General features: G+C 39.3%; 2 protein-coding genes across 2 annotated transcripts in view; one reads left to right on the plus strand and one right to left on the minus strand.

Annotated features, from left to right (window-relative positions):
- The window catches only part of LOC113643290 (low affinity immunoglobulin gamma Fc region receptor III-like), a 546,637-nt gene that overhangs the window by 126,295 nt on the left and 405,271 nt on the right, over positions 1 to 15,071 (minus strand). The window lies entirely within an intron of this gene.
- The window catches only part of LOC113633966 (obscurin-like), a 580,831-nt gene that overhangs the window by 39,179 nt on the left and 526,581 nt on the right, over positions 1 to 15,071 (plus strand). The window contains exon 5 of the mRNA XM_047823084.1: positions 13,789 to 14,076. Coding sequence (XP_047679040.1) covers positions 13,789 to 14,076 — 288 coding nt within the window. The remainder of the gene's footprint in view (positions 1 to 13,788; positions 14,077 to 15,071) is intronic.

The following is a 15,071-nucleotide window of genomic DNA, read 5'->3' on the forward strand; positions in this document are numbered from 1 at the left end:
CTGTGATGGGTTGGCACTCCGTCCAGGGTGTATCCTTCCTTGATGCCCGATGACGCCTGAGATAGGCACATCCTCCCCGTGACCCGAGAAGTTCGGATAAGCGGTAGAAAATGAGTGAGTGAGAGAGAGTAATGGTTTTGGAGATACAAGGATTCTGCCCGACAGCAACGATATGTTATATTGTGTATATAAGTCTCTATGTTTGTATACTTATTTTGGTGACTTGGAGCTGTGGTAACAAATTTATTATAGTATTTTGATTCTGATTCTGAAAGACATTATACATAGTGAAATTTAAGAAGATGATGCACCATAATCACTGTTAAATGTATCAAATCATTCCAGACTCTTGGTTCTCCTAAATTTCAAAATATCTTGATGTGGTTTTGTTTCTTTTTCTCCTGCACCTGGGGAACAATTATAGAGCCAGGAGAAATGAGTGGTAATGATTTGAACCTGTACTGGATTACTTTTTTTGATGTAGTGAGCAGGAAAGGTGATAAAGTTGAGAAAGAAAAGAAATAGTAAAATTAAAGACATTGATATACCAAACTCACAGGTAAATGCAGTAAATCGTTCCAGGCTCTTAGTTCTTCTCCTTTTTCTCATTATGTCATAATGTCTTGTGTCCACTTCTCCAGCATCTGAGGTAAAAATATATTGTTTGTTAGACATATTCGTAATGAAAGAAAGAAGCTGAGTAAGTATTGTAACAGAGGATTTACAATGCCAGAGGTGGTCTTTAATTAAACTAAGCCTATTTTATCCCTTCATTTAAAAATAATACCCTGACTTCTCTCAGATTTTCTTCTCCCCCTGACTTCCACTCTTTTCATATCCAATGTTGTCATCACTACACATAAATGCCAGGCCCTCTTCGAGCTCCACACGGAGTCCAACATGCACCAGGAACAAGTCTGACTTACTGCCGGCAATGCGAACCAAACTCCTGCTCCGGTCATATAGGGACCGGACAGCCCTTAACAGAGGGCCCCGGACCCCATACTCCCAGAGCACCCCCACAGGTCACCACGAGGGACACAGTCGAAAGCCTTCTCCAAATCCACAAAACACATGTGAACTGGTTGGGCAAACTCCCATGAACCCTCCAACAACCTGGCGAGGGTATAAAGATGGTCCAGTGTTCCACGACCGGGACGAAACCCGCATTGTTCCTCCTGAATCCGAGGTTCGACTATCGGCCGAATTCTCCTCTCCAGTACCCTGGCATAGACTTTTCCGGGGAGGCTGAGGAGTGTGATCCCCTATAGTTGGAACACACCCTCCGGTCCCCCTTCTTAAACAGAGGGACCACCACCCCAGTCTGCCAGTCCAGAGGCACTGTCCCCAACTCCCATGCGATGTTGCAGAGGCGTGTCAACCAAGACAGCCCCACAACATCCAGAGACTTGCGGTACTCAAGGCGTATCTCATCCACCCCCGGTGCCTTGCCACTGAGGAGCTTCTCAACTACCTCAGTGACCTCAGCTTGGGGAATCGACGAGTCCACAACTGAGCCCCTGCCCTCTGCTTCCGCAATGGAAGACATGTCGGTGGGGTTGAGGAGAACCTCGAAGTATTCCTTCCACCGTCCGAGGATGTCCCCAGTCGAAGTCAGCAGATTCCCACTCCCACTGAAAACAGTGTGGGCAGGGCACTGCTTCCCCCTCCTGAGGCGCCGGACAGTTTGCCAGAATTTCTTCGAGGCCAACCGATAGTCCTTCTCCATGGCCTCACCAAACTCCTCCCAGACCCGAGTTTTTGCCTCCGTAACCACCCGGGCTGAAGCTCGCATGGCCCTTCGGTACCTATCAGCTGCCTCCGGAGTCCCCCAAGCTAACCATGCTCCATAGGACTCCTTCTTCAGCTTGACGGCATCCCTTACTTCTGGGGTCCACCACCGGGTTCGGGGATTGCCACCACGACAGGCACCGGAGACCTTACGGCCACAGCTCTGAGCGGCTGCGTCGACAATGGAGGTGGAGAACATGGTCCACTCGGACTCAATGTCTCCAACCTCCCTCGGGATCTGATTAAAGCTCTGCCAGAGGTGGGAGTTGAAGATCTCTCTGACTGGAGAGTCTGTCAAACGTTCCCAGCACAGTACGTTTGGGTCTGCCAAGTCTGTCCAACTTCCTCCCCCGCCATCGGATCCAACCCACCACCAGGTGGTGATCAGTTGACAGCTCCGCCCCTCTCTTTACCCGAGTGTCCAAGACATTCGGCCGGAGGTCAGATGAAACAACCACAAACTCGATCATCGACTTCCGACCTAGGGTGTCCTGGTGCCATGTGTACTGATGGACACCCTTATGCTTGAACATGGTGTTCATTATGGAAGTCCCCTCCTTGAACCGCCACCATATTGTGGTGGAGGGGTTTGCGTGCCTGAATGATCCTAGGAGCTATGTTGTCTGGTAGGGTCTCCCAAGGCAAACAGGTCCTGGGTGACAGGCCAGACAAAGATCGGTTCTAAAAACCCCTATGAGTAAATTAAAATCAAGGTGCTATAACCATGGTGCTACATAAAAACAGTAGGAGACAATGCAGAACTAAATTCACTACACAGACCTACTTAAGTTTTTATGACATCTGAGTGTCCAATGTTGCTGTCCACAGGATATCTGTATGAAGTTAAGATTTGAACTAATGTACTCATTGTTATACATTTATAATGCATCTGGACAAAATAAACATTTTCACACTGCATTCAGTTTAATTCACTGATTAGGGTACATGGTACACTTACTGAAGTCTGGACAATGCATTTTGAAGGAAAAAAGTTTTTTCAAAAAGGTTATACGTGATTCCCAGAACTTCAAGAATGTTGCCATGACACTTGCACTGAAACACCAGAGGTCTCTTAGCCATTAGCTAGACTGCAGTTATTTTTTCAAGCTGGACTTGAAAATGGCTAAGGTTACACCAGTGTTAGTTACCACCTTCCCAGAAAACGATCACTCCGGTGATTGAATTGGTGCCACTCTCTTCAGGTGAAATGGAGACATCAAGTGTTGAGTGATGCTCCAAGTACTGCAGACACAGTATTGACCTCGGAATTACCCCAGGAAAAGAGAATGCCATGGCTTGATATCTTTTTGACTCCAAAATTCTCTGTCGATGTTGAATTTATGCTGCATCAAGCAAATTTAATCTACTTGAAAGATACTTGACAAAGGAATTGAAACATGAAATTCTTCAGAAACTTGCAGAGACCATATATTCCTGCAAAGCATACCCAACTACTGAGGATCTACGAGCTGTTGCAAAGGCTCTGGTCAATACTCACCCCTGCCTTCAAGGACCAGGATCGCCTTCTGGATACTGTGGATGGACAGACAGTTTGAAAGACAAAGTGGGAAATTACTAATCCAAAATGAGGAGCCTTGGACACACAGACGTCATGGTTAATGCTGGGAAGAGAGGAATATACTCTACGAGCAGTGATCCACCTAACAAGAACATTAAGAAGCCAAGGAAAGGGGAGGTCAACTACTTACCTGACCTCTCAGGTGGGCAGGATGCTTCCAGTCTTGAAATGCTCAGACAGCAGTTGGTGGATGAAATGAAGAGAAAAAACCCTGATGCCGTCTTTATTAATCAGAAGATGGACATGATTCTGTCTTTGAGGAGAAAGGATGTTGTGATCAACAAGCCTCCTGTAAGCCAAATACTTCAACGTTGGCCAGCACTTTTTAGAGAAAGTCAGGTAAAGGGAAATGTTTGCAACATTTGTACTGAAATGAGTATTGATAAACATGATGGTCAGATATTAATTTGACATTTGTTCATTTTTGACAGTTCTCATAACAAATGCTTGTTTCCTTTACTATTTCAGGTGTATCAAGAATTCAGCCAGGTGGTTGGGAAGAACCTTAAGCAAGAATTTTATGGGTCTCTTGATCGTCACTGTTCACAACTGATTCAGATCTTCAGGTCAAAGAGAGGTCTCGCCGGGCAGATTTTGAGCGATCTTCTGCAACATGCCAAGGTTTGTACGTTTAAGTTGATGCCATTGTTTGCTTAATTTTAAAAATAATCTAATATGATTATTTTTAAAAGGGTTAGTTTACCCAAAAATGAAAATTCTGTCATTAATTACTCACCCTCATGCCGTTCCACACCTGTAAGACCTTCATTCATCTTCAGATCACAAATTAGGTTAGCAATTTAACCTCAACTTTCAAGGTCCAGAAAGATACTAATGAAATCATTAAAATAGTCCTATCAACTATAGTAGTTCATTCTTAAAGGATTAGTTCACTTCTGAATGAAATTTTCCTGATACTTTACTCACCCCATGTCATCCAAGATATTCACGTCTTTCTTTCTTCAGTCTAAAAGAAGTTAAGGTTTTTGATGAAAACATTCTAGGATTTTTTTTCTCCTTATATTGGATTCCAATTGGCCCCAAAATTATTTTCAGTGCAGCTTCAAAGGGCTGTAAACGATACCAGATGAGGAATAAGGGTCTAACCTAGACAAACGATTGGTCATTTTCGTTATTAAAAAAAACAACTGTGTATACTTTATAAACACAAATGATCGCCTTTCAAGTCTTCCGTCTTCCGTATTCTTCAAAAAGCTTTGCTGTAAGTCCTACACGAAAAAAACAGAACTGGCGCTGCGTTCGTTCCGTAAGTTGAATAGGGAAGGCAGACTACTCGCCACCTCTCCCATGCATCCATCGTATAGCCAGCTGCGTTCGTTCCAGCAGGGCAGTCAGGTTCCCCCGAACCGAAGCTTCTCGTCGAGAAGATGGTGTCAATTGCGTTGAGAGACCAGTTTATCAAATCCATATTAGATTTTTAGTTTGGAGATCAGTGTGGAGAGAGTCTCTCAAAGTATAAGACAATAGACGAGACGAGAGGAGCAAAGTAAGGAGGAGGAGAGGGAGAAAAAACATGTGACCGCCTTCGTTGAGAGCCAGAAAAGAAGATTTACATTTTTACAAAAGTATGGATGATGTTGATGTGTTTAAATGTGTGTTGTGTTAGGAGAATGCTTTGTGCTCTGTGGAGGAAGGAGAACTGAACTTTGCACCAGAGTTCAACTAATCACCCATGTTTTACTCAATGTAGAAAGCATCTTAACATCTTTATTTATTTATTTATGTTACCATAAGTTTTATGATATGTCACTTGTGTGAATAAAGTGTTGAAAAAAGGGGAAAAAAAAGTCTCTCTCTCTCTCTCTCTCTCTCTCTCTCTCTCTCTCTCTCTCTCTCTCTCTCTCTGTCTCTGTGAGAACACAGGAAGTGGTAAAGATGTAAATCTTTAACACACACCTCTGCTCTGTCAGTCAATCAGTCATAAGAGGGACAGGATGGAGCTCAGTCCACTGCCTGTGATGCTCTGTGAGTAAATGTGTGTGTCTCTTTGTGTCTTCATTAGAGTGAGTGGTGGGGTATAATGAGTTTCATCTGCAGTCTGAATGTCCTGAGTGATGAGCTTATTGTGTGATTAGGACATTGTGTGTACTTCATCATGACTGTTCAGGTGGATCAGTGTCTCCATATCTGTTATGAGAAGGGTTTAGTTTGATGTGTAAATACTCTCAGTAACCATGATAGTTCAACAGGTAAGAGTACAAGTAGAGCGAGTTTAAAACAGAGGCTTTAAATCATATAATGAGTGTAAACTAGTCTGTAGTGTTGTAATCTGTTGGTTTATGATGGTCTCTTCTGATGGTCATCTTCTGGTCATGTTTCCTGTATACAGAAAGCTTATTGGCATTAACTAGAAATTCAGATAAAATGCTTTATAACCTATATTTCTACTTTTGTTACTTTTATGGTCTGTAAGAGAAACATCTCTATACATCATTTTCACTATAATACACATTGATACCAAAGTAATACATAACATTAAAAATCTCGTTAATGATGATTTGTGAATCTGTGTAAAAAATAAGAACAATAATTGTGCAGAAACAAACAATTCTCATTAGACCTGTACACACAGAGCAGTGACCGTGTTAGAGGCCTCAGAGCAGAGAGAAGGACGCGGATGTGGTTTATTTTCTAGTTTCATGTTGTGGTCCAAATACAGGTGTGAAAAAAGAGGAGGAGGTGTGAAAATAACTGAGGGAATGGAATAAATTATATTTTTAGGGTGTTCAGAGAGATAAAACCCCTGACCATACCCACACTAGCCACTTCATTAGGAACACTACACTTTTATGATTTATAAGAATATTATATTATTACTGTACTAAATTGTGATTCGGTATAAAATATCACAGTTAATAAATTAGTCTGAGTAGCACATGCATGAATGCAACATTTGAACAAATCTGCAGTATTGCAGTAAAAGTTTGTTATAGTTATGATGATGATAACATTGTCTTGTGATTTTTTTGGAGGTAGTTGCATGGTTGCCTGTCATAGCATAGCATTTTATTTTCCAGATCAATTTAAAATGGCTTTATTGGCATTAACATGATATTTATCCAAATATTTTGACAAATAAAACAGCACTGTGAACATTATGCTGTGACATGCAACCACACCACAACTGACACTTTTGAACTGAATTGACTGTTCATATGTCATATGCACCTGTCATATACATAGCCAGAACCTGCAAAAACTCAAAAATAAAAACCCTCCTTTTTAGACGTATCAATAATGACCTGCATACCTACTTACAAGAGGGGTCGTAGTCAGACATCCAGATACTGAATCTGATTTACACATCATGCAGACTCTGTTCTCAGCTTAAACCAAATGGTTTATCATCTGAGTGTAAATGAGTCTGTATTGTTGGAATCTGTACCTGATGGTTGTCTTCTGGTGGTGTTTCCTGTATACACAAATGTTTAAAAAAAATGTAAGTAAATGCCTCAGAACCTACATTTCTTTTTTGCTACTATTATGGTCTGTGCAGAGGAACATGTTCACTCTAATACACTTTAGTACCAAAGTAATGCACAGCACATTTAATAAAAATAAATACAAATCATTGTTTTATAATTATCAATAATTATTATAATGTAAAAATTAAGAGTAATTGTGCAGAAACAAACACTTCTCATTTGTCATGTACACACACAGAGCAGTGACACTGTTAGAGGCCTGGTAGCAGGTCATAGTTTGTTGGTGCAAATTTAGATGTGAAGAAGCGGATGTGTGAAAAAAAGGTGTGTGTGGGGGGGGGGTGTGAAGAGGGACGTGTAAAATCAATAACTTATAATGTGGGTAAATTTAACTAACATCACTGATTTATTTTAAACTAAAAGGTGTCCAAACTGATAAAGAGAAAATATAACCTACAGTAACATTTCTGTTATTATTATGGTCTGTACTGTGAAGCATCTCAGTGCAATAAGTTTATTCTAATACACACTATCACCAAACTATTGTCTAGTATCATTTACTTATTTGTGTCAAATCTATCATAGAATTCTACAGAAATAAACACTTCTCATTAGTTTTGTACACTGACACACACAGGGAAAAGACAGTTTTAGACAACTGAGAACAGACAAGTGAGCAGTTGTGGTTTAGCTTCTTTCATTTTTTAAATCAGTGTTGTGAGTTCAGCAGTGAAGAAGGGGAGAAGGTGTGAAGAAGGGGAGGAGGTGTGAAGCTGAAAATATTTTCATGTTGCATGCATTCAAGTTGTTGGTGTTAAATTCTGAGTCTATCACCTGCATCATACAGTAAATATCAAGTAGCATTAGACCAGATGTCCTGTTTTTAAATGGTCAGTTTGGGTGATCCTGTGTCCACTCTGGGCTTAGATTCCTTTTCAGTGATCTGCTGTTGTGGTCTATCTAATTGAATTGAATTAGCCCCTGCATCTTTTAAATTTTTATAAAAATGAACCATCACTGCTATAACTTCGGCCCTCTCTTTCCACAATGTCATGCATGATGAAAATACTCTGAATTACTAGTGAGATATTTAATCTCTCTCTCCCTCTCCCTCTCTCTCTCTCTCTCTCTCTCTCTCTCTCTCTCTCTCTCTCTCTCTCTCTCTCTCTCTCTCTGTCTCTCTGCACATGCGTGGCAGAAGAGTGAGTGTGGCATGTGGGGCGTGTGAGTGTGGTTGGCATTTTGCCATTTTTTGAATTTTTTTTTGTGTTTATTTTGGCATATTTTAGCAAGTTTTTCCTTAAAACATCTATGAATAATCAACTGTGTGTGTTTGTGCGTGTGTGTGTATGTGTGTATTGTAGCATGCCTTTGCATGTTAGCATGTGTGTGTGTGAGTGTGTGAGTGAGTGTGCGTTTGTGAGCGTGTGTGTGTGTGTTTGTGTGTGTATGAGCAGCATGCTGTCTCCGAGCACGAAGTTGTATGAGTGCACACCACCCTCACACCGTCATGGTGTGAGGGTGGTGTGCAGGGCGAGTGTAGAGGAGAGTGTTCTAGCGAAGGGAAATGTGGTGGGACATGAGAAGATTGTCTCTGCCTCCCTCATGAACAGTGCAATTGTTGTGTTTTTGAACCATGTTGATAAATTGACTAAACAGGTGCAGAAAGGAATCGTAATTAATAATGAATGTATACTGGTTTCTCCCCTCAGTTTCACTGCCTATAAAGTCATGCTGTCAAATGTCCCTCCTTTTATTATTGATGAGGCGATTCTGTAAGAGCTTTCTAGGTTTGGGCGACCCGTCTCCCACATGAAGAAAGTCCCACTCGGCTGCAAGTCCCCACTAGTTAAGCACTTGCAGTCTTTCAGGAGATTGCCGTTTATGGTTTTAAATGAAGGTCAAAATTAACTAAATGCTGTTTTTAAGTTCTGCAGGATTGAGAACTTTGACTACAACATTTTCGTTTCCACTGACACAGACAAAAAATTTTTTTTATAAAAAAGGGGTCAGATAGGACATCTTGTCCTTGGTGACCCCAGTGTCTCCAAGTGACCGGGGCAGAACGCAGAAATGCTGCTGAAAGCCTTGTACTTGTAAAGATGATATTTTTGAAAAATGTTGGTAATCAGACAGTTGGCAGCACCCATTGACTTTCATAGTCTATATTTTTTCCTACTGTGAAAGTTAATGGGTGCTGCCAACTGTCTGATTACCAACATTTTTCAAAAATATCATCTTTTGTGTTAAACAGAAGAAAGAAACTACACAATTTTCATTTTTGGGTGAACTATACCTTTAAGAGCTACATTTAGCTTTAAATGTTATATGAATATGGGAGCTGGAGAACAGGTTTTATCAGCTGACTGTCTTTTGTTGCTTATAATAAATTGGAATGTTGATAACACATAAGCAGTCTTTAATAATGCTGGTGGCATTAATAATAGGTGGTGCCTATGGGGTGTCGCTCTAGGATGGGTGCGTATGAGGCTGGGAGGGGGAGAAAAAATCACAGTATACTCACTACAAAAAAATAGACTGCACCACTGTATATATATATATATATATATAATAGTAATAATATATTGTAATAATAATAATAAATACTGAGAACATCAAAGAGGACTGCTTAAGGTAAATTATCTGGAATGATTAGTATATTAATTAAAGATTGGAACTGACCAGTGTACTAAATCCATAATTGTCAAGACAAACACAGCAACAAGCAAAGAGGCATTGACAGAGATTCAAGAAATTATAATGAAAATAATTATTATTAATACTTCAGTAAAGTTCATTAAATCTATCCTGTTGTTAGTGTGGTCTCTAAACTTATGAACTGTGTATGGACTGACAAAGGTGGTACATGAGGAAGCAATTTGACGACAATGCAGTAAATAATTTAGGTGCTTGTTAAGATACCAGCAGACAAGCTAATCCAGCACAAATTAGTACAGATCACCAAAATGAAGTATTTGAACCTCATAATTAAATACATAAAGAGGAGAAAAACCGCAAAAAGGTCCACTTTTTGAAAGAGAAAAAAAAAAGAACCCCCCCTTTCAATAGGCTGCCTACAGACCTGTAGATGCACAATCTGATTGAGAAAGTTGATATTTCATTTGGACCTCTAGATATACATTTATATGGACATCTACTCTACACTCAGAGGAATGTTGTAGAAGTGATCTTCTACAAGGCCTCCTGTTCTAAACTTGGAGAAGAGGGACTCTTTGGACATGGAACACGTCACTGATGAAGTGACTACTGTTGTCATGGTGCCTTCTCTCCAGGTCAAACAACAGGAACAGATGGTCTTCCCACTGGACTCTACAAGAACTCCTGGACTGTCACTGGAGGTGATTACTTCTGTAATCCTTCATGAATGCATCAGTTAAGAACATCCTAGAAGTGGCCAGCATACAGTTTTAACTCATTCATCCAGAGAAGGGTGTTTCAACACCCTTAAAGATCTGGAGACTAAGCACCAAATTTGGAGACTCGGCACTGGAGACTTTTGTTCCAAGTACAAATGCCTTCCAAAATGCTTAGCTAAAGGATAAATTACATTGTGGCTAGTGTGATCACAGTTTTGATCTAGATGTATGAAACACACTCAGACTCAGAGGTGGTGGTAAAAGCAAAGAAGTAAAGACAGAATATTATTTTGCTGCAGCAAAAGGCATCGTCCTTACAGTGCAACGTTTAAACAGTGAAGATACAAATTCTAGTGTTTCAGCTCTCCATTTTGTACCCTGTGTGTGTGTGTGTGTGTGTGTGTGTGTGTGTGTGTGTGTGTGTGTGTGTGTGTGTGTGTGTGTGTTTTCATGCATCCTCCGTGGTTACTGAAGTTGTATGCCTTTGAATTATCACCTCAACAAGGCCGCATTCCAGTATCAGTACTTATCTATCACATGCACACAAACTCCCCTAAAGTTCCCATCCTTCTAGCACATACAATGTTAACATTTGGAACAAGGGCTTCTTGTCCTTTCTCCCTAGTCTGACACACAGAATACAGTAAAATCACATAACATTATATACAAACACATAACTGTTGTATAAAAACACTCATGATATTTAATATTTTCACTACACTAGTTATGACACTGGGGCTACACTACCAAGCAGTAGTGTTTGATTTCCACGTCCTGCAGGCTGCCACTTCTGGGCCCCTGAGCAAGGCCCTTAACCCTCAATTGCTCAGTAGTTTAAAATGAGATAAAATGTAAGTCGCTCTGGATATAAGTACATCTGCTAAATGCTGGAAATGTAAACAGTTAGTTTTTTGTATGGATCTTCTGAATTGCTACACTATGATGATCTCTCTCTCTCTCTCTCTCTCTCTCTCTCTCTCTCTCTCTCTCTCTCTCTCTCTCTCTCTCTCTCGCTTTCTTTTCAAGAACATTACTTCATGAGCAGAATAGTGACATTTACCTGGATCATGTCTATTTATTATTTAAGAGGTTAAAATGTATTTCTTACAGGATGGTAAGAATTAAGTTTCCTGAGTGAGATTTAATCTTGTGTGTTTTGTGTGTCAAAAATGTGCTGTGTTCATTAATAGATTGGACATTTTCCATATTTATGTCATGTTCTGTTTCTGTTCCCTTTTTAGTGCTGATTTCACTCATACCAGTGGTCCAGGCTCAAGGTGAGTTATATATAGTTTATCTTTATATTGTCTCCTTATTTAATTTGTTTTAGTGCTAAGAAGATTGTGTATAATTAGTTAATTTGTTCCCTGTTTATTTACTAATAAACAGGGTTTGGGAGTCTGACTCGTAACCCAAAGGTTGTGGGTTCGAGTCTCGGGCAGGCCACGACTGAGGTGCCCTTGAGCAAGGCACCGAACCCCCCAACTGCTCCCTGGGTGCCGCAGCATAAATGGCTGCCCACTGCTCTGGGTGTGTGTGTGTTCACTGCTGTGTGTGTGCACTTTGGATGGGTTAAATGCAGAGAACAAATTCTGATTATGGGTCACCGTACTTAGCCGTATGTCACCATGTAGTTTTTTAGATCTAACCAAAGGAGGCTACAAAATCAGATTTGAATAAACAATTTTGTACACAAATAGTTTTATGCTGCTTAAATTTCTTAACATATTAAATATAAAACAGCACAAGTTTAACCCTCCTGTAATCTTCCCTGCTTTTCTGTGCAATTTAGGAGCACCGAGTCAAACTGACCTGGTCTGATTTCACTGCTTATAACAAATGAGCCGTAAAATGTTTCCAACATATTAACATATATTTTGCACACATTTTTGTAATATTTGGTATAATAAACCTCATTTATATACAAAAAATAAAGTAAAGTAATAAAGCAGAAATTATGAACTATTTTCACTATATTTATGATCAGAGGCACATAATTTGATGAAATATTACAGACTAAACACTGTGTGTGTGTGTGTGTGTGTGTGTGTGTGTGTGTGTGTGTGTGTGTGTGTGTGTGTGTGTGTGTGTGTGTGTGTGTGTGTGTGTGTGTGTAGCTTATTGGTAGATCAGGTGTTGCCCTCTGCTGGACAAAGGCATATCACAAGTGTGAAATATTTACTAATGTGTAGCTTTTTTTTAATGGAGGCCCAATGAAATGCAATGTCCAATGTTTGTCTGTGTTTGTGTGGTGTGTAAGTGTGTGTTTGGGTGCATTTGTTTGTGGACACAGGTGTAATAAAATATTTTTATAAACACTTAATTCAGTAAAAATAGATATAATTAATTTTACTTGCAAAGTGCATCATTTGGAACAATCCATGTCATTTTCAGGCAAGTATATGGAAGAAAACAAAAGAGAACAACAGATATAACTAGTGCTAAATAAAATGCTCCATGATGCCCCTGATTACTTAATATTAAGCAGGTTACACATATCAGTATCAAGTAACAAAAACATGAACTCATACTCACTCTAAAAATGATATTAGTAGTGTAGACTTGGAATGACTTTATGTAAGGTTTATTAACAACAGAATGTTTTATAGGGAGTCCTAAAGCTGTGGTGTCCATAAAGCCTTATACACATGTGTTCACTGGAGAGACTGTTACTCTCAGATGTAACATACAGGGAGGAGGAAACACTCAGTGGACTTACAGCTGGAATAAAGATAATAACAAACTCTATTCAAATGGAAATAAGAGATATTTCAGATACAGCACAATGCAGGTGTTAATAATCTGGTCTGTTGAAGACTCTGACAGTGGAACCTACAGCTGTAGAGGACATGGGAGATACTCTCAGAGCTCAGAGATCAGTGATGATGTTACACTGACTGTATCAGGTGAGTCTGTGTGTTTTTATTTCTTATTTAATATCTTCACATTATTTTCAGGGTTCAGATTTTGAGTTGTCAGAAACTGAGTCCCTGTTTATTTAATATTGACTTTTACTTCCTTGTCTAGTAAACACCAATTTATAAGTAATTAGAATTAGAAGGTTTTATCTGTGAATTCTGTAATTGAGAGATTTTTATAATCATCATCATCCACATCAGTCTCTGTCTCATCACAGAAATCCCTCACAATGTTTAAACACAAGCCTCATTATCTTCTCTTCACTCGACTGTTCACATTAACACCTCTGGGGTAATAATCCATGATTTACTTTTGTTCTGTTGGATGTATTTCATGTCATTAATGTATTTTAAGACATTTAAATATGTAATAACTTTGTCTGCTGTCGACTCTATAAAATGTGTGAACACTCTGATTTAATGATGATGTGATACACAGGAACATCCCAGACATTTTGACCACTGCTATCTGATTACAAACTGAATTAATTATAATTATATCTAAAATATACTGAATATCAGCCGTGTAAGAAAACATACAACTGTAACATCTTGTATTAAATGTTAAATATAAATGTTAGTTTTAGACACAAAGCATCTGTTAGACACAGTGAATCTACTGCTTATGTTGTAAAGTGTAAAGCAGCTCTGACACCTTCATCATTTCACACCAACAGTAAAACCCAAACCGACTGTGAGAGTGAATCCTCAGAGCTCCGTCTACACTGGAGACACCGTCACTCTGAGCTGTGACCTGCAGCAGGGGACTGGATGGGAGTTTCAATGGTACAAAAATAATCAGGAGTTATGGGATCTGAACAGTGAACAAGTGAACACACTTAATGTGACAGTCGATAATGCAGGAGAAACAGAGTACCGGTGTTGGGCACACAGGAGAAACTACAACTACTATGACTCCTACTACTCCACAGAGCTCAGTGATCCTGTCAAGATTACAGTGAGAGGTATGTCATGATTTTTTCCTCTTTTCATCACAGGTTTGTTAGAAGGCGTAAACATTATTGCTTAATTATTTTGTAATTCCTTGTTATTCCAGAATTTTCAGAATGATCTCGAAATACATATGTTTAAAAGTATTTGTCATTTCTGACTGGTGAGATCCAAAAACATTTTGTTTAACACACACACACACACACACACACACACACACACACACACACACACACACACACACACACACACACACACACACACTATAACTATGTTTTCTGACATGTAAACATCTTCAGGACAGAAAAGTTTATATTTTGTGGTTCTGTATTTTTTATATTTATTTATTAAAATATAGATTAAATTAAATCTTGGTGAGAAAACGTCTGTAAGTGAGATCTGTTAAAGATATTTGGGACACGTCTGAGGGAAACCCAGCACATGTATACTGACCTGTTTCTGTTGTGTTTTTGTTTACGTTGTCATGTGGGTTTTTGTTCTGATTCATGTCTTGTCTCCGCCCCTGTCCTGTCATTGGTTGTTGTTCTAATGTATCTGGATTATTCTCACCTGTTTTCACTTTAACCCTTGATTTGTCAGTGTATTTAAACCCCTTTGTTTCACCATGTATGTATTTGTCTTGTAACTGTTGTTACCGCTGTGTGTTTAGTCTGCAGATGTCCTGATCTAGTGTCTGTCACAATTTTATAAATTCTTGTATCTGCCTCCAGACGTCTAATGTGACAAGAACAGGAACTAACTAGTTTATCAGACTTTCCACAAGAGTAAATGTAACTATATATGGATTAAATGTTCAGTGTGACATTCATTATTTAATAAAATTATAATCATTGTCACATTCTGATTAAAATAATCTGTACTTCATGGTGGAAACAGTAACTCTATAACAGTGTTAGACACTGTGTTTTATTACTTAAACTTTTTTAAAAGAAGAAAAACATTATACACAATATACAGTACAATGTAAGAGATTATATTCAGCTCATTT

This window comes from Tachysurus fulvidraco, chromosome 1 (genome assembly GCF_022655615.1).
Source record: "Tachysurus fulvidraco isolate hzauxx_2018 chromosome 1, HZAU_PFXX_2.0, whole genome shotgun sequence".
NCBI classification, from domain to species: domain Eukaryota; kingdom Metazoa; phylum Chordata; class Actinopteri; order Siluriformes; family Bagridae; genus Tachysurus; species Tachysurus fulvidraco.